Below are 22,722 nucleotides of genomic sequence, written 5' to 3' on the forward strand. Positions count from 1 at the left end.
CATATCTGGAGGATGTCTCTCTGGGTTTTCTGACATGGATCCAGAGCTGACTAATACTGGAATGCAACTACTTGTTCTATATAGAAAGATAATATTCGTAAGCCCAGTGGACTTTGATGTTGCACTGATGTTTGTGTTGATAACAAACTTAGGGCTGGGAGGGGTAATTCGGGTCGGGTGGGTACTGAGTATGACCTGGTACCCACAGGACTACCCGGACCCACGGTTAGTCACGTGATATATTATTTAATGACAAAACTTACCTATATATCTACTATAACTCTAGGTTACACAACAACTCACTAATGTTTGCATTTCTTTTTGACTATGCACACATAGCTTCTGACTTCATATGGTTGAATAAAGATAAACCTTTAGTCAACTTCCGTGTACGCATGATCAGATTGTTTTATACGTGTACATCTATATACATTTTTCCAATGCTATGGTCAAACTATTCCCATTCAGACATTTTGTACCCAACTCAGGGGTAGCCTAGTGGTTAAAGCGTTCGCTCGTCACGCCGAAGACCCTGGTTCGATTCCCGACATGGGTACAATGTGTGAAGCCCATTTCCTGTGTCCCCCGCCGTGATATTGCTGGAATATTGCTAAAAGCGGCGTAAAACCATACTCACTCACTCACACTCACTCAATTGTACCCAACTCTTGAGACATACAGCGGGGAACCCGGGTAGGGTAGGGTTGGGTACCTGGGTAATTAATTTCGACTCATCCCAGTCCTAAACAAACTGGATGATAACTTAAAACTTGTCCTCTTTTGTTTCCTGCAGGAAGCAGAGTCAAGATGGCAGCACCAGTACAGCAGCTGGCGAGTCTAGCTCAAACATGCTTTGATGAAAAACAAGACCCAGTTTTTGAAGAACAGTTAAAAAATGTTTTATCAGCAATGAACACAATCCAAGCGAAACACCTGAACTTTGATCCAAGTACAGTGAAGGTAAATGACAGAGCAGGAGGGGCGCCAGTAACATTCATTCATGTATATAAAAATGACATTTTTTCAATGAGGATATTTGTGATCAAACCATCTGGTAGAATCCCTCTGCATGACCACCCAGGGATGTTTGGTCTGTGTAAAGTCATTCACGGTTCAGTTCATTTGAGGAGTTTCAGTGAAGTGGAGGAACAGGGCATTCAAGATACATGTTTTCAGTCGAGAGAAAACCACAGTGTGTTGAAATCTGTACGTCTGCATCAGGACATGATTATGACCAGTAACGATGACTGTTGTTTCCTCACCCCTAGGGAGGGGAACTTTCACGAGATTCTGCCAGTACAAGGGATGGCAGCGTTTCTGGATGTCCTGGCTCCGCCTTACAACCCAGGCCGGGACTGTCACTACTATGAAGAGCTAGGTAATGATGTATCAGCTTCAGATGTTGCTGATGAGAGTGTTCGATGGCTCAGACAGATACCCACAGCATCAGATTACTGGTGTGACAGACTGGTTTACAAGGGACCTTCCATTGAATGTTAATAAGAAAAACATTATAACTGTTCTTCTGATGTTGCTGACAAGAGTTTTTTCAGACAATTATTCACAGTCTTGTATCTCCGCCTGGCATTATGCTCTCTTGTTCACAACCCAGATTTGACTTAAACTCAACAAACACTTTGTATCAATCAAAACGGTCTTTACTACACCATCGCCATAGTACAACTGTCGCCTCAACCACTATCACACTCATACATCATCAACTTACCAAGTTTTGAATACTTACTCTAGAATGAATGATAGCTAGCGACGAATCCATGGACGTTCCCATGTTTGGTCATGTGACTACTCCAGCTCCTTACACATAATACCAACTCCATGCATCGCATGCAACTTACCACATATAACATTAGCATCAGATTCCAATATAGAGCTAAACTCAAAACTGGTGTGTGCTCAAAGTGTGTACCATTATATCAATAGATGTGCATGCACTCCATTTTTCAATCTCATTAAAATAACATCTTCGTTCTCTTTATCGCTAAACAAAGATCTGAGGACATCCCATTACGGGTCACATCAGAACGACCGTTCATCCGACCAATCAAAGCGTCGCTTACCAGATCATGCAAGTGACATTCGGAATGTGTTTTCTAATCATGCAACCTCGAAAACGTTAACACAGGGTATTCGGAACGACAGTTACTTACGTCCCGTAGGAATTATCGTTTGTCTCTCGCTTCGGTGGGATAAACATTAGAACTTCTTGTTAGTCGATTCGGTGGTCGGTCAAAGTTTGCGAAAGGTCCTCCTGCCGTGACCCGTAATCGGATGTCTTCAGATCTTTGTTTAGCGGCAGCGAGAACTTAGGTCTGATTTTAATGAGATTGCTCCATTTTTCATTCTCATCTCCCTGGGGAGTATACAACCCAAGCTGCCTGTGAGGTGCTAGAAGATTAAGTCCGTCATATCCTACCGTGTACCGATTCACTGCTGGGTGAACAGAGGCATATTTCAAACAACGTCGCTTGCCCAAGGAGACACGACATGTGCTACATGTGCTTTAGAGTGACCGTCCTGATTTTATGTCAGTTTTCAACATTATTTCACAGATAATCCATAGTTCGGAGTTGTGATTAGGGTTTTATCCCCCGCCACGAAGTGGAAGGGGGATACAGGAATGGAGCCTGTCCATCCGTCCGTCCGTCATATTTCATTTCTGCAGCAGGACTCAAGAACCATGCCTGGGCGCTTCCACAAACAACTTCTGAAATATCCTCATTTGATACCTCATCAGGATCATTCACACAAAATGTACAAGTTTCTGGAAGAAGGTTCTCGTTCTCGGCTTCTACTGTTTCCACTCCTGTCTCAAGGAAGGGAATCTTATTGTATATCAGCCACAAGTGTTCTCGAGTCCAACAGTTCTTTTCTGTGTACAAGTTTCTGATCATCACTGTTGAGAGGACATATGGCATAATCTTGATTTTCTTTCCTAGCAACTACAGTACAGTATGTTTATAGCGAACATGTTTATAACGAACTGACGGATATAACGTACCGTATATATATGCTGCATACATGCTTATAACGAACTTCGGTCGTCCTTTTGAGTTCGTTATAACCGTTGTTTGCTGTACTTTGTATGTCTCTGGTTGCCAAATGTCATGGATCTTATGTCTCAGAGCTGGATGATTGCTGAGAAATACTCCAACTACATGCTCTCTGTCTTTCGTATTTTTATCAACTCTTGCTTGCCTTTAAGAGCAGCTTCTTCAGTTGTTTTGCTGGCTTGGTTAAAAGCTGCTTGCAACCGCCGATGGTGTTCCGTCACCCAGTCCGACTCTGGTGTCGTCAACTTGGTCTCCTATAACTAGATCAACAGGTAACTTTGGATCTCTCCCAAAGAACAAGTAGAAGGGTGAATACCCTGTGGTAGCATGTGAGGTGCAGTTGTAGGCATATATCAGCTCTGGCAGTAGTTGTGGCCATCTTTTCTTTTGTTGGAGAGGCAAGGTTCCTAACTTGTTATGCCGAGTTCTGTTAAATCTCTCACACTGTGAGTTTCCTTCTGGGTAATGTGCTGTAGTCTTGGTCTTCCTTACAACATCTGTGTTACACAGCTCGGGAATGATGTTGGATTCAAATGTTTTACCTTAATCACTAAGTAGTTGACGGGTGACACTGAACTTGACAAACTATTCCTTAACTAAGATCCTGGCAACAGTCCTTGCAGTCTGATCTCTATCTAGTTGGAAAGGCTTGCATGAATTTAGTGTACACGTCTGTAAGAACGAGTATATTTTTGAGTCTGTGAGTGCGTTTTCGAACAGTGTATAGTCCATTGCTAGTATTTCAAGTGGTCGCTTCCATATGACCATTTTACAGAAGGACCGTGTTTCCCGAACTAACACCTCTCACACTTTTTGTTTGCAGTACTCTTCCGTGTTCCTTGCCATGGACGGCCAGAAGCAACTTGCTCTGGTCCTCTCTGCACTGGGATGTCCACTTTCATCATAGCAAGCCTTGAGAACTCTTGATTTGAGGGGGGGCACGGGTGGCCCAGTCGTCTAAGGCGCCGCGATTCGCTGTGCAGAGTTGCGTCCCTTGGGCACGCCAGAAACCTATGATTGTGGGTTCGAATCCCGGTTCGCCCCGATTATGTTTCTAGGTTTGTCAGCACCATACCCGTGCTCGTGGGTTTCACCGAAGTGGTAAACGTCTGAGACCTGCATCACTTCGGGCTTTCCTCCCACTTTAAGCTGACACGCCGCGATATAACTGGAATACTGTTAAAAGCGGCGTTAAACCAAACTCACTCACTCACTCACTTGATTTGAGGGACCGCCTCCATGGTCTAGTGGTAGAGCATCCGCCCAGAGAGCGGAAGGTCCGGTGTTCGATCCCCGGCAGCGTCATACCAAAAGATGTTAAAAGATGGTACTTGTTACCTCGCACTCGGCGAGGACTGGTCGGCTCGGAGTCAGTATACTGTGTCTGAGTGGGGTATTCATGTTAAACTGCGGCATGGTATCTCAGTGAGCTAGCACTATAAATCGGCATCAGTCAGGACTAGTACAAGCAGCCACACAAACACACACAGGTACATGCACATCACTATGTAAGTGCAATAATCTTGGACGTGACGTTAAACCCCATTTTACCTCACCTCACCTCTAGAGTTGAGTTTGTTGGGGATAACAACTTGAAATGTTGGCTTGTCGTCCTCCTTCATACCACGGTACAGAACTCCATTTCCCACAACCCTGTTTTTCCAACATTTCAGCATTCTACATGTATATGGAATAGGAACCTTCTTTGAGAGGCATTTAGATGTTGGAGTGCTAAGTAAGGATAAGATATATGGATTTGGGCTGGGACGAGTCCAAATTTACTACCTGGGTACCCACCCCTCTATTACCCGACCCTACCTGGGCACCCGCTGTAGGACTCAAGAGGTAGGTACAAACTGTCCGATTGGAAAAAGTTTGACCGTAGCTCTGGTCAAATGTGTTTAGAAACATATATAAAATGATCTGGTGTATAAACTGAAGTTGACTGAAGTTATATTTTTATTCAAACATATAAAATTTAACATACAAAGGAATGGGCGTAGTAGTCATGAAGAAATGCAAACGTTAGTGACTTGTAGTTTAAACATAGAGGTTTAGATACTTTATATCATTAAACAATATATTACGTGAATAACCACAGGTCTGGGTAGTCCTGTGGGTACCCAAGTCCAACTTAGCATCCAGCCGACCCGAGTATCCGAGTTACCCGTCCCAGCCCTAATATGGGATGACGAGGTCTCTTCTGTGTGAAGGAAGTGGTGGTAACGTGGATCGTCTTGCGCTGTACAGAGTGTCATTCTTCGCGTGGAATGTTGGCATGGCTTCCACTACGGACCTGCTTTCATCGGTCCAGGCTTCACCATTCTTCAATGACATTACTGCTTCGTCGAACAGTGTTGGCATGGGGGTCAGGGATGACTTGGCCTTCTGTTTGAGATTCTGCAACGACTCTCGGATCTGTCAAATATACAAAATCACATTTAAGAAATGCAATATTTTAATACTTGTTATACATAATTACATTTGCATGAATATGTTTATCTCATACAGTAATCTAGTCTTTTTTACCTACAGTAATAGCTTCTTCAGTTCTGTTGCTGGCTTGGTTTAAAGCTGCTTGCAACCGCTGATGGTGTTCCGTCACCCAGTCTGACTCTGGTGTCGTCGACTTGGTCTCCTATAACTAGATCAACAGGTAACTTTGGATCCCTCCCAAAGAACAAGTAGAAGGTTGAATACCCTGTGGTAGCTTGTGGGGTGCAGTTGTAGGCATAGACCAGCTCTGGCAGTAGTTGTGGCCATTTCTTCTTTTGTGGGAGAAGCAAGGTTCCTAACATGTTATGCTGAGTTCTGTTAAATCTCTCACACTGTGAGTTTCCTTCTGGGTGATGTGCTGTAGTCTTGGTCTTCCTTACACCATCTGTATTACACAGCTTGGGAATGATGATGGATTCAAATGTTTTACCTTGATCACTATGTAGTGACACTGTGTGTGACACTGAACTTGACAAACTATTCCTTAACCAATAAGCAAAGACTCAGTGTCTCGAACCAACTAAGTATTTTGCTGGGTCTGCGTCTTCAGCTTGACGGGTATCATGGCCGACATCACTGGCACGTTGCTGGAACTGGTTACAGAAATGTTTTCCAGTCGTCCATCTTCAAGGACGTGAGTTTCTTTTCTGCTTAACGAGTCCGCATTTCTATTCTTCTTTCCTGACCAGTGCCAAATGACAAGGTTAAACTGTGTCAGTTCTCCAATCCATCGTGTTTCAGTCACACCTAACTTTGAAGTCGTCTGCACATAGCTTAACGGGTCATTGTCTGTGTACATTCAACTCGAATGAGGAAATCTGTAAATGTTTCAGTGACAGCCCACTTCAGAGCAACAAGCTCCAACTTCATATTGCCGTAGTTGTCCATATTTCTTTTGGATGTTCTCAAGGATCTGCTAGCAAATCTCAGCACCTCTTTTCCAGAATCCTGTTCCTGTGACACTAACGCTCCTAATCCATAGTGACTAGCATCAACCTCAAGGATATACGGTCTTGTCAAAATGAGGATGTCCCAGGTCCGGCGCCATGGTAAGACGCAGCTTCAGCTTTGGCCTTGTTGCAAGAGCTGTCCCAAGCTTTCATGCCACCCCCTGGCTTAACTTTTCTTCTTCCTATCTTTCCCAACCTTTTACATTGCAGCAGAGAATGTACAGGAGCTGCAATGCTGGCGAAGCCTTGAACAAACTTTCTAGAGTAACCTGCCATCCCAAGAAAGGCTCTCAACTGTGTCTCTGTCTTAGGAACTGCCCAACTACTCACAGCTATGATCCTTTCTGGGTCTGGAGACGATGTGTCCAAGATGATGAAGTTGTTCTTTGAAGAGTTGACATTTTTACTTTATATTTGGTCAGCATCGTGTCCAGACGTTACAGAGCTTACTCAAACGATGTCCTGATTATAAGAATGTCGTCCAGATAAATGAGGAGAGTTTTTGATCTTTTCAGTCTCATTAAAGTGCCTGGGGTTCCAGTTGATCCATATGGCATTCACAGATACTCGTACAAGCCACCTGTTCCTGTCAGAAAGGCTGTTTTCTCAATGTATGCTTCTGCAATGGCTATCTGATTAAATCCGTGGGCGGGATCAAGACTACAGAAGTAGTTCGCATCCTTCAATACACAGAGAGCTTCTCCTGTCCATGGTAGAAGATAGGTATCTTTCTGAGTTTTCACATTCAACGCATGATAGTCACAGCTCACCTCCCATCCACACGAGCACAATCGGTGACGTTTATGGACTGGATGACTCCCTGAACACAACAACTTCTTGATATATATTCGCATACTTCTGGCCAGTGGCTTCGGGGAATATGTCCATGTGGAATGTGAACTGGGGCATGAGCAGGTGTCATAATTCTGTGCTTAATGGCATCGCAGAATCTGATATCATCCTGGTCCTTGCTGAAAGTGCTGGAATGTTTGTCAATAACTTCAGTCAACTCATCCTGTTGGGAGGAAGGCAAATCGCTGTTAATTTCCATACATTTCATGAGATTTTCCACTGGATTTGCTCCATGTGTGGAATGGGATACCTCAGTAACTTGAACTTCATTTAAGCCAACGTCAACTACATCTATTCTGGGCTCTACCTCAGCAACGTTGAGCATTCCTACAGGAATCCTTGGCCATAAATAGATGTCTTTATCTCTGAAGTTAGCAACTTGGAAAGGAATTTGTCCGGTTTTGTCAACTGTCACCACTGTTGGTCCAAGCACTAATCCTTTAGGGAGGGGAAGTGAAATATTTCTCAGTGACAGCTGTGTAGAGCTCTTTTGATGGTGCTACACTTCCTTCCAGGACCTGCAGTGATCTCACAGGTATAAGTGTTGGTTTCTTCCCTGCTGTCCTCACCTTGGCATCACTTCCTGCTGTTGCGATTTCATCGTAGTACGCCAAAAGATCTCGGACTTTATCCTCAACTGCTACGCTGTCTGTTTCTGAAAGGGATTTCATGTCTCTAAGGGCATGGGATCCTAAAACCCCAGGGACTTCTAATTTTCTTTCTTGCACTGCAGGGTCTAAAGAGTCTTTAACTACGAGGAATCCTATAGATTTGAGTTTATGGTTATTGAGTTAATAAAGTAACTACATCCAATGCCATGTAGACCAAGTAGGGGATGTCCTTCCATTGGCAGCCTTAGTGTTGATCAGTCCTCCTTGAAAGTAATCCTGGTAGGTAAAAAGATTCTGTAATCGTCGACACCTGTACTCCGGACATCGGATCTTGATCCAATTGACATCAATACTGGTCTCCAGACATTTCCCTACTAGTCTATGCAAGAGGGGACCATTGTTTTCTTCACAGTGAGGTCCTCCGCTGTGGGTTCTACTTGTTTAAAGGTTTCAGTCTTCTAGACGGGAAGCAGACCGGCTTAGACAATCGCGTCGCATGTGACCCTCTTCGCCACACTCCCAGCAAGGCCTTGTCCTTGGCCAAGCACTGATTATACCGAGGAGCTCTTGGATCTGTTTTTGTTGTTGCTCTGTCATGGCTATCTGTCACTTCAAGACATCTTCGACGTTTGTCCTATGTTCTTGATAGTGGACATTCTTTTCCTTTATTGAAGAGCTGCCATGCCATTCAATAAGGTGATCCCTCAAGCCCAGGAAACTTATACTGGGGTGCTCAATAGTTAGACGCCTCGTCTCTCGTTTTTTGGATGTCCCTCTGTACAGCCTCTGCCAGTTGACCTTTTGATGCAGACTCCTTTCTGATGAAGGTAGGGTAAAATTCGGTGATCTTGTCATAAAAGCTGATAAGATGGATGGATACAGTCACCAGGTCCTGTCCAGACGATTTACATAGGAGTAAAAGCGGTGCTGTGCCGATGGTAAGTCACACCCTTCTCTGAACTCTTTCTGCAAGATTCGTATTGTGTTGGCTGGAGAATTTCTGACATCTGATCCCCTGGCCTGTCCACTAAGATTCTTACACGGCAGAACTGCAAAATCTTCGGTCTTCAATTTGCCGGTCTATCCAGCGCATTTCACATCCCAAATTGTGAGACGTCACCAGATTTTTTTGCTTTGTCTTAGAAACGAGCTGTCTGTCGACCAGTGGACAAGAGGATGGTCTTGTTAATCTTCACGGTGAGAGCTTCCTCAAGTTCCCTCACTTTGAGCCTGAGGACTTCCAACTCTTTTGCGACAGCTTCCATCGTTCCGTCAGACATTTCACCTTCCCCCTATAAGTTGAGATGACTTGGACTGGCAGACCCGGACATCTTGGCTGTATGACCCTCCCTCACGTTGACTTCTTCATTACTGTCACCCTGGGGGTTACCTTCACATCGCTTCTGTATCCCACTTCTGACACCATTTTGTAACGTGGGAATCTCAGCACAGAAGAGTGAATGGTTTCATCACTGATTGTTTATTGGTGTTCCGTGAAGTTGAACATGATGTAAAACAAGGAACTAAGTTGTGTCTTTGTTCATGTAACGGTCTAAAAATGGGGTGAACCTTGCACCTTGGCAAGCATGGCTACTGTGGAGGGAAAGACTACAAAATGAGGGTACCTTGGGAAAAGTTGTGATCTTTTTTGCCAAATAACCAGTAACAAAAATTCAGAATTAATACTGCTACATTATATCATATTTTAACAGTTTATGAATAAATTTTAACAGCAAATAGTAACTCTAAGTGTTACTGACAATTTACAGCCAGTATTTTATGTGCGCAATACCCCTTCACGTCTATGGCACTCTCCATTATGTAAGTGAATTATACCAATGCTTGCCTCGTCAAAACTTGTCATATCACTGGAATAATATGTTAACTGTGAAGTGAAACATTCAGTTACTCATTCTACAAGTAGTCACATGGTCCTGTGTACAGTGCACAAATCAAGTGGAGTTGGATGGGTGACCACGTTAGGCAGCTTGACCCCTGAGACTTTCTAGGGCTTCGGTCCTGCCCCACCCTGCCCCACCCTGAAGCACATGTAGCACATGTGGTGTCTCTGCAAGGGATTTTGTTCACAATATGCCTCTGTTCACCCAGCAGTAATATGGGTACCTGGCAGGATAAAGCTTGGTTTGTATACTCCTTAGGGAGCTGAGAATGAAAATCAAGTTGACCAGGGTAATAATGTTTCCGCTTTGAGCCTCTAAATCAGTGTATTCACACGTCGATGCCAAACGACGTAACTCAGCCACATATGCCGATACAGTTTCATTAGGTTGTCTATCCCGCATATTGTACCTCCTCCTTTCTGACAAAATAGTTGGTTTCGGGTGTAAATTTGACTTCATCAGCTGTACTAATGCATCATAAGAATGATCGCCAGGTTTCTGTTTCGTAGAAAAGTTCCGTATTAACATGTATGCCTTTGCACCAATCACACACATAGAATAGCACGCTTCCTACCTTGATCTGTAATTTCGTTTGCTGCGAAATAATGTCCAAGTCTCTCGACATATTCATTCCAGTCATCAGTCTGAGAATCCTATTCATCTATTTTGCCAAAGGTAGCCATGTTGTTTTGAATACCGAGCGAACGCACGTGGCCTGACCAAGATCGTTGCTACAACTCGCCGGCACGACAAAAGCAATAAATTGACCTCGTCGCCAATATATGTGGTAACCCCAGACTACATACAGTCCTTTCATCAACAAGACAACCCAGTATTAGAGGGATAGTCAAGATGCACATTTACTCTTCTTGAGTGTTTACATTCATAGCGGAAGCAGACAGACCGAGGTTCCCAGAATTCCCTGCTAAGGGAGCAGTTATTATGCTTAAGTGGAAATCGTGGGGAGTGGCTTATTGTTTTAAACTGTTACTCTATGACAGACATTATCGCTCCTAATCCATAGTGACTAGCATCAACCTCAAGGATATACGGTCTATCAAAATCAGGGTGGCCCAGGACTGGCGCCATGGTAAGATGAAGCTTCAGCTTTGGCCTTGTTGCAAGAACTGTCCCAAGCTTTCATGCCACCCCCTGGCTTAACTTTTCTTCTTCCTATCTTTCCCAACCTTTTACATTGCAGCAGAGAATGTACAGGAGCTGCAATGCTGGCGAAGCCTTGAACAAACTTTCTATAGTAACCTGCCATCCCAAGAAAGGCTCTCAACTGTGTCTCTGTCTTAGAACTGCCCAACTACTCACAGCTATGATCCTTTCTGGGTCTGGAGCCGATGTGTCCAAGATGATGAAGTTTTTCTTTGAAGAGTTGACATTTTTACTTTATATTTGGTCAGCATCGTGTCCAGACGTTACAGAGCTTACTCAAACGATGTCCTGATTATAAGAATGTCGTCCAGATAAATGAGGAGAGTTTTTGATCTTTTCAGTCTCAGGAAAGTGCCTGGGGTTCCAGTTGATCCATATGGCATTCACAGATACTCGTGTAAGCCACCTGTTCCTGTAAGAAAGGCTGTTTTCTCGATGTATGCTTCTGCAATGGCTATCTGATTAAACCCGTGGGCGGGATCAAGACTACAGATGTAGTTCTCATCCTTCAATACACTGAGGGCTTCTTCTGTCCATGGTAGAAGATAGGTATCTTTCTGAGTTTTCACATTCAACGCATGATAGTCACAGCTCACCTCACTTCTGCACGAGCACAATCAGTGGCGTTTATGGACTAGATGACTCCCTGAACACAACGACTTCTTGCTATATATTCGCCTACTTCTGGCCAGTGGCTTGGGGGAATACGTCGATGTGGAATGTGAACTGGGGCATAAGCAGGTGTCATAATTCTGTGCTTAATGGCATCGCAGAATCTGATATCATCCTGGTCCTTGCTGAAAGTGCTGGAATGTTTGCCAATAACTTCAGTCAACTGATCCTGTTGGGAGGAAGGCAAATCGCTGTTAATTTCCATACATTTCATGAGATTTTCCACCAGATTTGCTCCATGTGTGGAATGGGATACCTCAGCAACTTAAACTTCATTTAAGCCGATGTCAACTATATCTATTCTGGGCTCTACCTCAGCAACGTTGAGCATTCCTACAGGTATTCTTGGCCATAAATAGATGTCTTCATCTCTGAAGTTAGCAACTTGGAAAGGAACTTGTCCAGTTTTGTCACTGTGACTGTCACCACTGCTGGTCCAAGCACTAATCCTTTAGGGAGGGGAAGTGAAATATTTTTCAGTGACAGCTGTGTAGAGCTTTTTTGATGGTGCTACACTTCCTTCCAGGACCTGCAGTGATCTTGCAGGTATAAGTGTTGGTTTCTTCCCTGCTGTCCTCACATGGGCATCACTTCTTGCTGTTGCGATTTCATCGTAGTACGCCAAAACTGCTACGCTGTCTGTTTCTGAAAGGGATTTCATGTCTCTAAGGGCATGGGATCCTAAAACTCCAGGGACTTCTAATTTTCTTTCTTGCACTGCAGGGTCTAAAGAGTCTTTAACTACGAGGAATCCTATAGATTTGAGTTTATGATTATTGAGTTAATAAAGTAACTACATCCAATGCCATGTAGACCAAGTAGGGGATGTCCTTCCATTGGCAGCCTTAGTGTTGATCAGTCCTCCTTGAAAGTAATCCTGGTAGGTAAAAAGATTCTGTAATCGTCGACACCTGTACTCCGGACATCGGATCTTGATCCAATTGACATCAATAATGGTGTCCAGACATTTCCCTACTAGTCTATGCAAGAGGGGACCATTGTTTTCTTCACAGTGAGGTCCTCCGCTGTGGGTTCTACTTGTTTAAAGGTTTCAGTCTTCTAGACGGGAAGCAGACCGGCTTAAACATTCGCGTCGCATGTGACCCTCTTCGCCACACTCCCAGCAAGGCCTTGTCCTTGGCCAAGCACTGATTATACCGAGGAGCTCTTGGATCTGTTTTTGTTGTTGCTCTGTCATGGCTATCTGTCACTTCAAGACATCTTCGACGTTTGTCCTATGTTCTTGATAGTGGACATTCTTTTCCTTTATTGAAGTGCTGCCATGCCATTCAATAAGGTGATCCCTCAAGCCCAGGAAACTTATACTGGGGTGCTCAATAGTTAGACGCCTCGTCTCTCGTTTTTTGGATGTCCCTCTGTACAGCCTCTGCCAGTTGACCTTTTGATGCAGACTCCTTTCTGATGAAGGTAGGGTAAAATTCGGTGATCTTGTCATAAAAGCTGATAAGATGGATGGATACAGTCACCAGGTCCTGTCCAGACGATTTACATAGGAGTAAAAGCGGTGCTGTGCCGATGGTAAGTCACACCCTTCTCTGAACTCTTTCTGCAAGATTCGTATTGTGTTGGCTGGAGAATTTCTGACATCTGATCCCCTGGCCTGTCCACTAAGATTCTTACACGGCAGAACTGCAAAATCTTCGGTCTTCAATTTGCGGGTCTTTCCAGCGCATTTCACATCCGAAATTGTGAGACGTCACCAAATTTTTTTACTTTGTCTTAGAAACGAGCTGTCTGTCGACCAGTGGACAAGAAGATGGTCTTGTTAATCTTCATGGCGAGAGCTTCCTCAAGTTCCCTCACTTTCAGGCTCAGGACTTCCAACTCTTTTGCGACAGCTTCCATCGTTCCGTCAGACATTTCACCTTCCCCCTATAAGTTGAGATGACTTGGACTGGCAGACCCAGACATCTTGGCTGTATGACCCTCCCTCACGTTGACTTCTTCATTACTGTCACCCTGGGGGTTACCTTCACATCGCTTCTGTATCCCATTCTGACACCATTTTAAAACATGGGAATATCAGCCCAGAAGAGCGAATGGATTCATCACTGATTGTTTATTGGTGTTCCGTAAGTTGAACATGATGTAAAACAAGGAACTAAGTTGTGTCTTTGTTCGTGTAGCGGTCTCAAAATGGGGTGAACCTTGCACCTTGGCAAGCATGGCTACTGTGGCGGGAAAGACTACAAAACGAGGGTACCTTGGGAAAAGTTGTGATCTTTTTGCTAATAACCAGTAACAAAACGTCAGAATTAATACTGCTACATTATATCATATTTTAACAGTTTATGAACAAATTTTAACAGCAAATAGTAACTCTAATTGTTACTGACAATTTACGGCCAGTATTTTATGTGCGCAATACCCCTTCACGTCTATGGCACTCTCCATTATGTAAGTGAATTATACTAATGCTTGCCTCGTCAAAACTTGTCCTATCACTTGAATAATATGTTAACTGTGAAGTGAAACATTCAGTTACTCATTCTACAAGTAGTCACATGGTCCTGTGTACAGTGCACAAATCAAGTGGAGTTGGATGGGTGACCACGTTAGGCAGCTTGACCCCTGAGACTTTCTAGGGCTTCGGTCCTGCCCCACCCTGCCCCACCCTGAAGCACATGTAGCACATGTGGTGTCTCTGCAAGGGATTTTGTTCACAATATGCCTCTGTTCACCCAGCAGTAATATGGGTACCTGGCAGGATGAAGCCTGGGTTGTATACTCCCCAGGGAGCTGAGAATGAAAATCAAGTTGACCAGGGTAATAATGTTTCCGCTTTGAGCATGCACTGAGAGTATGGAGGCTGGTACATTAGAAGTACATGTACACACACACAAATCACCTTCTCTTAGAATTTCTCCCAGTGAAGTGATAGAGTTCCAACATGGGTTATAAGATGACCAGCTTCCTGTATGCTCGATAAAACACACACTCTTAACTCACATTCAACCTATCAGGAAATACTTCTGTGTGAGATGTTGGGCTCAGATCCCATGTCATTTCTGGACAAAGAGGAAGTTTTTTTCATGTTCTGAGGAAGTCTAGCCTACATATTTCAATATTCTCAATACAAGTACCAAATGTGTATATTTGTTTTTTATGGCAATAAAATAAGCTTACTCTGAAAAAGAATAATGTTAGTGTTTGTAGTTAGTTTTAACTGCCACAAAATGTGTTTTATTTAATTAATCTTTTGGGTTTTCGGGAAAATGTCCGCCTGCAAAAAATGGCCTGCTGGTCAATTAGAGAGGACGGCCACCACTTTAGAGAAATCATGCTTTGTACTTAGAGAAAATGTCCGATATGTTTAGAGAAATCGTCCTCTGGTCCTCAAAGGACGGATGTTTTCTCCAGTTCCCAATCTTTTTCAGTCACTGATCGACAATCACTTTGTGTTCATACTAAATTCCCCAACCAGATTTTTACTATTGATATCAGTTAATAAATGTATCTTGTCCTCCTTGTCTTAGCTAGGGGCTGGTGGGGTAGCCTTGTGGTTAATGCATTCACTCTTCGCATTGTAGACAGGTTTGATTCCCCACATGGGTACGATGTGTGAAGCCCATTTCAGGTGCCCCCGCCGTGATATTGCTAAAAGCGGCGTAAGACCTCACTCACTCACTCATCCTGGCTATTTCAATTTGTGTTTCGTAGAGAATTTTGGTTAGACTTTGTTCTGAGGAAACTATTTTTGTCTTGAACCCAAACTGGCAGAACACTTTCAATTTACCTCCAATACCTTCACACAGCTGTGCAAGGTAATTCCTGCTATATTTGGGGATTTATGTTAAATAATTTCACAGCCTCTGTTGTCTTGTGGAGAGTGGAAGGTCGTGGTTCGATTCCCTGGCACGTCATACAAAAGATTTTTAAAGATGGTACTTGTTGTTACCCTGCCTGATATTCGGCATTAAGGGGATGAAACAAGGACTGGTCGGCTTGGAGTCAGTCAAATGTGTCGGAGTGGGTATCCACAGTAAATGGGCATTAGTCTGGACTAGTACAAGCAGCCACAAACATGTCGCTGTTTAGGTGCTATAATCTTGGACGTTAAACCCCATTTCACCTCACCTTTCGCGTATTGACTAGAGCTAAGGTAAAGAAAAAGTTTGCAATGTTTATCTTTCACCTTCAGTCTCTTAATGTAAACTCGACCACCTCCGTGGTCTAGTGGTAGTACATCCACCCCGAGAACGGAAGTTGTGGGTACGATCCCCGGCTGTGTCATACCAACAGACGTTAAAGATGGTATATGTAGTTACCCTGTCTGGCGTTCGCCACAAAGGGGTTAAAACAAGGACTGGTCAGCTCAGAGTCAGTATAATGTGTCTGAGTGGGGTATTCATGTTAAACTGCGGTATGGTATCTTAGTGAGCTAGCACTATAAATCGGCATCAGTCCAGACTAGTACAAGCAGCCACACAAACACACAAGGTTAAACCCCATATAACCTCACCTCACCTCACCTCACCTCAATGTAAACTCCTCAAATTAATCAGGTTTGTGTTTTGAAAGAGCTACCAAAGTAAATGAATGCATGCAACCCATGCATATGTTGAAGTCGGTGATATCTTCATCCATGGACAATGATTTATACAATACATAACTCAGAGTTTCAGGAAATATATTTAATATATTACAGAAATGTACAAATATTGGATGAATAACATATCGCAGACACTTCATCAAGCTGCACTTGTCACAAATACTAAGGGGCAATCCAGACCTTCACAGCTTATTGTAAATCTGGGATCCACTCATTATTTTCACATTAAGGATTTCAACAAGAATAGGTTCTCTGACTGTTCATTATGCACTGTTAAAAATATTTGTTGTCAAATGCATTACAAAATTGATTCTTTGTTGTTTGTTTCAAGAATAGTGCTGACGAATGAATTCTGCTGTCTTACTTGTGTTTAAATATTTTATCAATATTTATGACAAATACTTTAATGTCTTTGGGTCATTTTTGTGTTGTGTTCAAGCACTGAAAAATGTTTTCTTACCAACAATTTATAAGTATAGAACAATTGTAATTAGTAACAAAGTTCATATTATCTTTTGTATATAACGTAAAAAAGTAAATCCTTGGTTGATTTTAGAGAAATGTTTCATATTCATTCCAATAAAACCAAAAAACTCTTGACTGGGAGCAACATTTGTGGTATATGCATACAAATTATTAAAAAATTCTCAAACACATTCAGTCCTATTTTATCACAGTATGAAAAATAAACCTGGACGGAATATCTGTTTCATATAAATAACATATGATTTGTGTTGGAATGATATATATCTGACAAGTACTTGTAGCCACTATTAACAACTGGAAACAAAATATGTACACACAAAAGGTCAATCACACTACACATGTCCGTTTCATGGCGTCAATCCCTTGAGGTAAAACACCCACTGGACACTAGAATTGCCACCGGCTGACCGAGCACATGTGACAGTCAGTTTCCCCATCATCACAGCTTTAGGACCACTCTCGCCGGGGTCGAAGTTGACAATAATACGATGATCCTTGTGAGCTCTGATGGTCTCCCCCTGCTTGGCCAGGCCGAAGTGCTCGTTGTCTACCTGGAAGGTGAAGGGGGTGTTGCTGCCGAAGACGTTGCGGAATATGATGGGTGTGGAGGAACCGGCCTTCACTTGGAACGGACCTTGAGGTTTGGGAGGGATGCACGTACCAAAGAGAGGGAAGGTGTATTCTCCTCCGATTGGTGAGGACACTGTTATTATGCCACGGTGTTCTCCCAGTTTGGATGGCTCGAACATGACCTCGAGAGCGACCTCGGTACCTCCAGTGGAGCCCGGGGCTGCAGTGAGTGTTTTGTCCACATGGAAGCCAGGGTTGTCCACCTGGAATAACAGCAGGAACAATGTTATCTTCATGAACTAAAGTACACATATACAGTTAAGTCTCGTTAATCCCACACACGTTAATACAACAATCGCCTTTATCCGACACACGTGATGGGAACCGATTAAATCAGTGCTATTTATACTCTGACTCCGACACACCTAATTTGCAGCAAATTGCAGAAATCACTCATTCATCAGTCTCGTTAATCCTACACAGTGATCAGCGTACTCAGTGGTCATCTGCCTGCGAGCCCATGTTTTGATGTGAGACAAATCAGCTAGTTGCTGCATATTACAATGGCCTCAGATATAAGATTGCTTAACAATAAACAATTAATGCTTCAAATAAACAAAAAAATAATCACATGCTTTGATTACCTCAATCTCACTAAAATAAGATACAAGTTCTCGCTACCCATTACAGGTCACGTCAGAACAACCTTTTGCAAACTTTGACCGACCAATGAAATGACAAACAAGTCAACATTAGCCACTAAGAAAGCTGCTGTCTTGAGCTTTGCGGCACTAGGTTCAAACTGGCAACTTCCATTCCAGACTAATTTTTCTAAAGTATTGTGATTCGGTCAACAGTTGTTATGTGTTATCGTTATATCTATCGTGTAGTTGTCCGATTTTCGATCATGAATGTCCTGATAATGGTGGAATACCACTAAAAATCCTGTAAAACCATACTCTCACTACATCTCATGCTTACTTTATCAAAGTTTTGTCATCATTCTGTGTTAAAGCTTTTGAGTCTACTAGCCAAAACATGGCGCTACACTATATTTCCAGCATAGTTATGTTATAGGTGATCTTACAAGGCCAAAGAGAAGTTAGTACACTTGGGCTTCAGGCTAGTGACAAAAGTTGGAGACCGAGCCATTCCTCAGGGTCATAATGTCACATATAAACAGCAATAGGTTATATATGACATGAAGATTGCGCCTAATGATTATCTATGTATGTAATTCCGTAAGCTAAAGTTTAGTCACCTTGCAGACATAGTCTGTCTTCTGTTTGGCAAAGTTGAGGAATTTGGCCATCTGAATCTGTGTTTGTCCAAGACACGTCCTGAAGTACAGTGCTTTCTCTGGACCACCAGGTGTTGACTTGAGGTTGAGGTCATACATGTACAGGCCAAGGTCACTGCAGTTGAACTCCAACCGACCTTGAATGTCTCCTGCTTTCAATGGCTGATACTCAAAGTTGAAGCGACCCTGGAATCGATATCAACAATTTGAAGATCAGATAGTGTTTACAGTAATGTAAAAAATGACACTTCTGAGTGAATGACGTTTTATGCAGTGGTCAGCAATATAGCTGTGATATGACCATTTTTCCCCATTTTTGATAATTTCTGGTGAAAAAAGTCAGAGGTTTTAAAGCTTTAGGTTTTCTACTTTTCAGTATTTTTGTCATCCTTCAAGCACATGATCACAGGCTGTAAATAATCATGTGTGGACCAGGCAAACCAGTGATTGATATTACGAGCAATATCTCCCACCGATATACATACCATGGAGGGGCATGATGACACATGATCAACCAAGTCACCGAGCCTGACCTCATCCATTGAGATGCCTCTTATGACAAGCTTAGGTCGGTTTTATTCTAATCCGGAATCCCCACAGACAAACAAGCATGAGGAACTATGGGATGCATTCATGATGTTCCGCACATACAAAAGCACTACATGTATACATGGTGTCAAAGGTAGGGCTGGGACGGGTAACTCAGGTACACGGGTTGAGTGGGTACTGAGTAGGACCCGGGTACCCACAGGACTACCCAGACCCATGGTTGGTCATGTGATTATATTGTTTAAGGCGAAAATTATCTAGAACGCTATGGTTACACTATAAGTGACAAATGTTCACATTTCTTTCTGACTATGCACACATTCCTTCTGACTTTATGTTTGCATAAAGATGAAACGTCACTCAACTTCAGCGTATGCATGACCAGATTTTATACGTCTATCTAAATACATTTTGACAAGTATGGTCAAATGTTTCCCAATCGGACATTTTGTCCCTATCTCTTGAGACCTACAGTGGGTACCCGGGTAGGGTCGGGTAATAGGGGGTGGGTACCCGGGTAGGGTCTGATATTAGGGGAGTGGGTACCCAGGTAGGGTCTGATAATAGGGGATAGGGTACCTGGGTAGTAAATTTGGACTTGTCTGAGCCCTAGTCAAGAGTCACCATCAGAAGACCTCCAACTAAAATGCACTGACCTCTGACTGTGCAGGTATCTGCAGCTGTGTGGGCATGAGGACCTCAGGGATGTTGCAGGTGACGGAGAAGGTCACAGGGTAGGTGAGGGGGTTGTCTATCTTCACGGTGTGGTGGACACTCTGTCTCACTGGGGTAGACAGGTCAATGGAGGAAAGAACGCCTGGTTTGGTGGCCCGGAATGTCACCTCGTAATACTGATATTCACTGGTCTGCTCATTCACAAATGTCACCTGGAATACATACAGTGATGGTTAAACAATTGAAGCTTCACAATAATTCAATATACCACATATTGCTGTTTTTGGTATCTAGAATGAGTGAGTGAGTGAGTATGGTTTTACGCCGCTTTTAGCAATATCACGGCGATGGACACCAGAAATGGGCTTCACACATTGTACCCATGTCGGGAATCTAACCCGGGTCTTTGGCATGACAAGCGAAAGCTTAAACCACTTGACTATCCCACCGCCCCATATCTAGAATGAAAGAGCGTGGTATGATGTGTAGGGTAGAAAATCTCACATATTTTACTTGCTGTTTCAGGTTCCACTTGCCTGGCATTAAAAGCCAGCCAAGCACTGACATTTGAAAGTGAAATTTCGTATAAATAAATTCTATACTGTCTGATTTCCTTATTTCATACTTCATATTTTCTGCAAACAAAGTTTAAGCCTAGCCAGCCAACAAGTTGTAAAAAATTCAAAGAAAGAAGAAATCCAAGATCTAAGAAGAAAAAACCTATCGTCTGTAATGTAATTGTATATTCATTCTATATTGAGGTTTTCATAAAGAAAATGATATACAGTAAACTACAGTTATAACGAACTCAAAGGGACAACTAATTTTAGTTCTTTATAACCGTAGTTTGTTACAAACATATATACAGCAAATGGCCGGGATAAAAAAAACAGTTTGTTATATCCGGCATTTTGTTTTAAGCGTGTTCGTTATAAACGTAGTTTACTGTATATATATCAGGAAAAAGACATTAGCACACTTGCATCGTCAGTCCAGGCCCCATTCCACAAAGCCATCTTAGCGCTAAGGTGATCGTAACTCCCATATTTAACACTGGCTTACGATAGTCGAAGCGCTAAGATCGCTTTGTGGAACGGTGCCTAGGTGAGTTAAAAATATGCTACTCTATGCTACATGATACCAATAAGTTAACAAGAGAGACATCAACTGTCCACGTGAGATACAGACGTAGGTATCCTGTGATACATGTGTTGTAACGTACCTTGAGTGTGGTGGTTCCCTCCCTGAAGGCGTAGAAGGCCAGCTTGTAGTCTTTCTTGCTGTTGGCTGGGACGTCCATGTACTCCATGCCCTTCACTGTAGTTCCAGGATCCAACCTGTCAGGCTTGATGGACTCTGTCTTCACTCGGAATCTGTAGAGGATCAGAAACATCAGTCAGTCTGCTTAATACGCGCAACACAGAATTACTGTACACTTCTATGTAGATGAACTAACAATATTAGGTCTGTTCCTATACTACTTCATCAAATGGATTTGTTTGTTTGCTTATTTGTTGTTTAACCCTGCACACAGAAATATTCCAGCTATGTAAATAATCAAATCTGGACAAGACAATCTGGTGATTGACATCATGAGCATCGATCTACGCAATTGGGATATGATAACATGCATCAACCAAGTCAGCTAGCCTGACCACCCGATTCTGTTAGTCAACCCCTTACAAGCATAGTCGCCTTTTACGGCAAGCATAGGTTGCTGAAGCCCTATTCTACCCCGTATCTTCACGGGTTTCATCAAAAGGAGGACCAGTACGGCTGTAGATCTATACTTCTCAGTTACCTCTGTGGCCTCTTGAGCCAGTTCTGTACAGGCATGATCTCCACGTAGGACGTCTTACACGGAACATCTCGCTGGATCCGGCTGTTGGGTTTCGGAGGCTCTGCTGCTCCGGTCAGGTTATACATCAGTCCTGTCCCATCCGGTAGTGGGAAGAAGATTGTACCCTGCCACACACACAACACTCACATTACCTTCCACAAAGAGACACTGCTAACTCAAACTCAATGTTTGAGGCAAATAACAGGTGGAGTCTTCATCTATCATAATTTGGTCGAATATCAACACGTAACTTGTCTCAAACCCCAGACAATGTATTTCTATTTTTCCTCAGGATTGTGAGTTACAAACATACATACATCAATAATGAATAAGGAAAATAAAATACTAATAGAAGGCTAAAAAAAATAATAGTCACAGTTCTCAGGCACTGCCCAGATCATCATAAAGCTCACTGCACGTTTCGTTTTTGTTTCCATTTTCATTTTTTTTGTGCATTGTGTTTAAGTAATAGGATTTTTAAATTTTTTTGCAAATGGAAATAAAAACAAAACATGCAACAGACTTTATGATGATGTGGGTGGTGCCTGAGAGCTAAGACTTTATTAAAGATTTTATTTTATTGCCTGACTTATCTGCTGATTGTGGCTTATGATACAGTCACCTCATCTTGTTTTAGTTCAAAGATTGTTATAACTTTTGGGCTGAAGGAGATAAAATACTTTTCCTTGAATATGTTTACAATACATGACCATCAATAAGTGCCGGACTTACTGTATGTCTCTTGTTTTCAGTGGTCATGGTCAGCGGTTTGTATGTCAGCTCGTATGACTTGGTCTGTTGCGGTTCCACAGCTATGGTGACCGGTCCTGTCCAGAACTCTCCATCGATGACTGGCTTGAGCAGCCAGTTTTGGTTAGTCCGGTTGGCAATGGCGATGCTGCGCGTATCCTTCTGCCTCACATGGGTGGCGAAGTGCTGAATCTCCTTACTAGGACCCACCCCGGTGCACATGCCAGTCAGGGTCAAGGTCACTGGTTTGTGGGGCCCCCCC

The 22,722-nt window shown here is 43.0% G+C and overlaps 1 protein-coding gene and 2 pseudogenes across 1 annotated transcript in view; all 3 read right to left on the bottom strand.

Moving 5' to 3' along the window:
• Window positions 1-8,430: 8,430 nt before the first annotated feature.
• On the bottom strand, window positions 8,431-9,311 carry LOC139453229 (uncharacterized; annotated as a pseudogene).
• Window positions 9,312-12,768: 3,457 nt separating this feature from the next.
• LOC139453239 (uncharacterized) lies at window positions 12,769-13,649 on the bottom strand (annotated as a pseudogene).
• Window positions 13,650-16,399: 2,750 nt separating this feature from the next.
• The window catches only part of LOC139454087 (hydrocephalus-inducing protein homolog), a 118,504-nt gene continuing 112,181 nt past the window's right edge, over window positions 16,400-22,722 (bottom strand). The window contains 6 exon segments of the mRNA XM_071235584.1: window positions 16,400-17,609; window positions 18,608-18,832; window positions 19,852-20,082; window positions 21,093-21,243; window positions 21,672-21,835; window positions 22,443-22,721. Coding sequence (XP_071091685.1) covers window positions 17,124-17,609; window positions 18,608-18,832; window positions 19,852-20,082; window positions 21,093-21,243; window positions 21,672-21,835; window positions 22,443-22,721 — 1,536 coding nt within the window. The 3' untranslated portion in view covers window positions 16,400-17,123.

This window comes from Haliotis cracherodii, unplaced genomic scaffold, assembly GCF_022045235.1.
Source record: "Haliotis cracherodii isolate W230 unplaced genomic scaffold, xgHalCrac1.p SCAF_10, whole genome shotgun sequence".
Taxonomy (NCBI): domain Eukaryota; kingdom Metazoa; phylum Mollusca; class Gastropoda; order Lepetellida; family Haliotidae; genus Haliotis; species Haliotis cracherodii.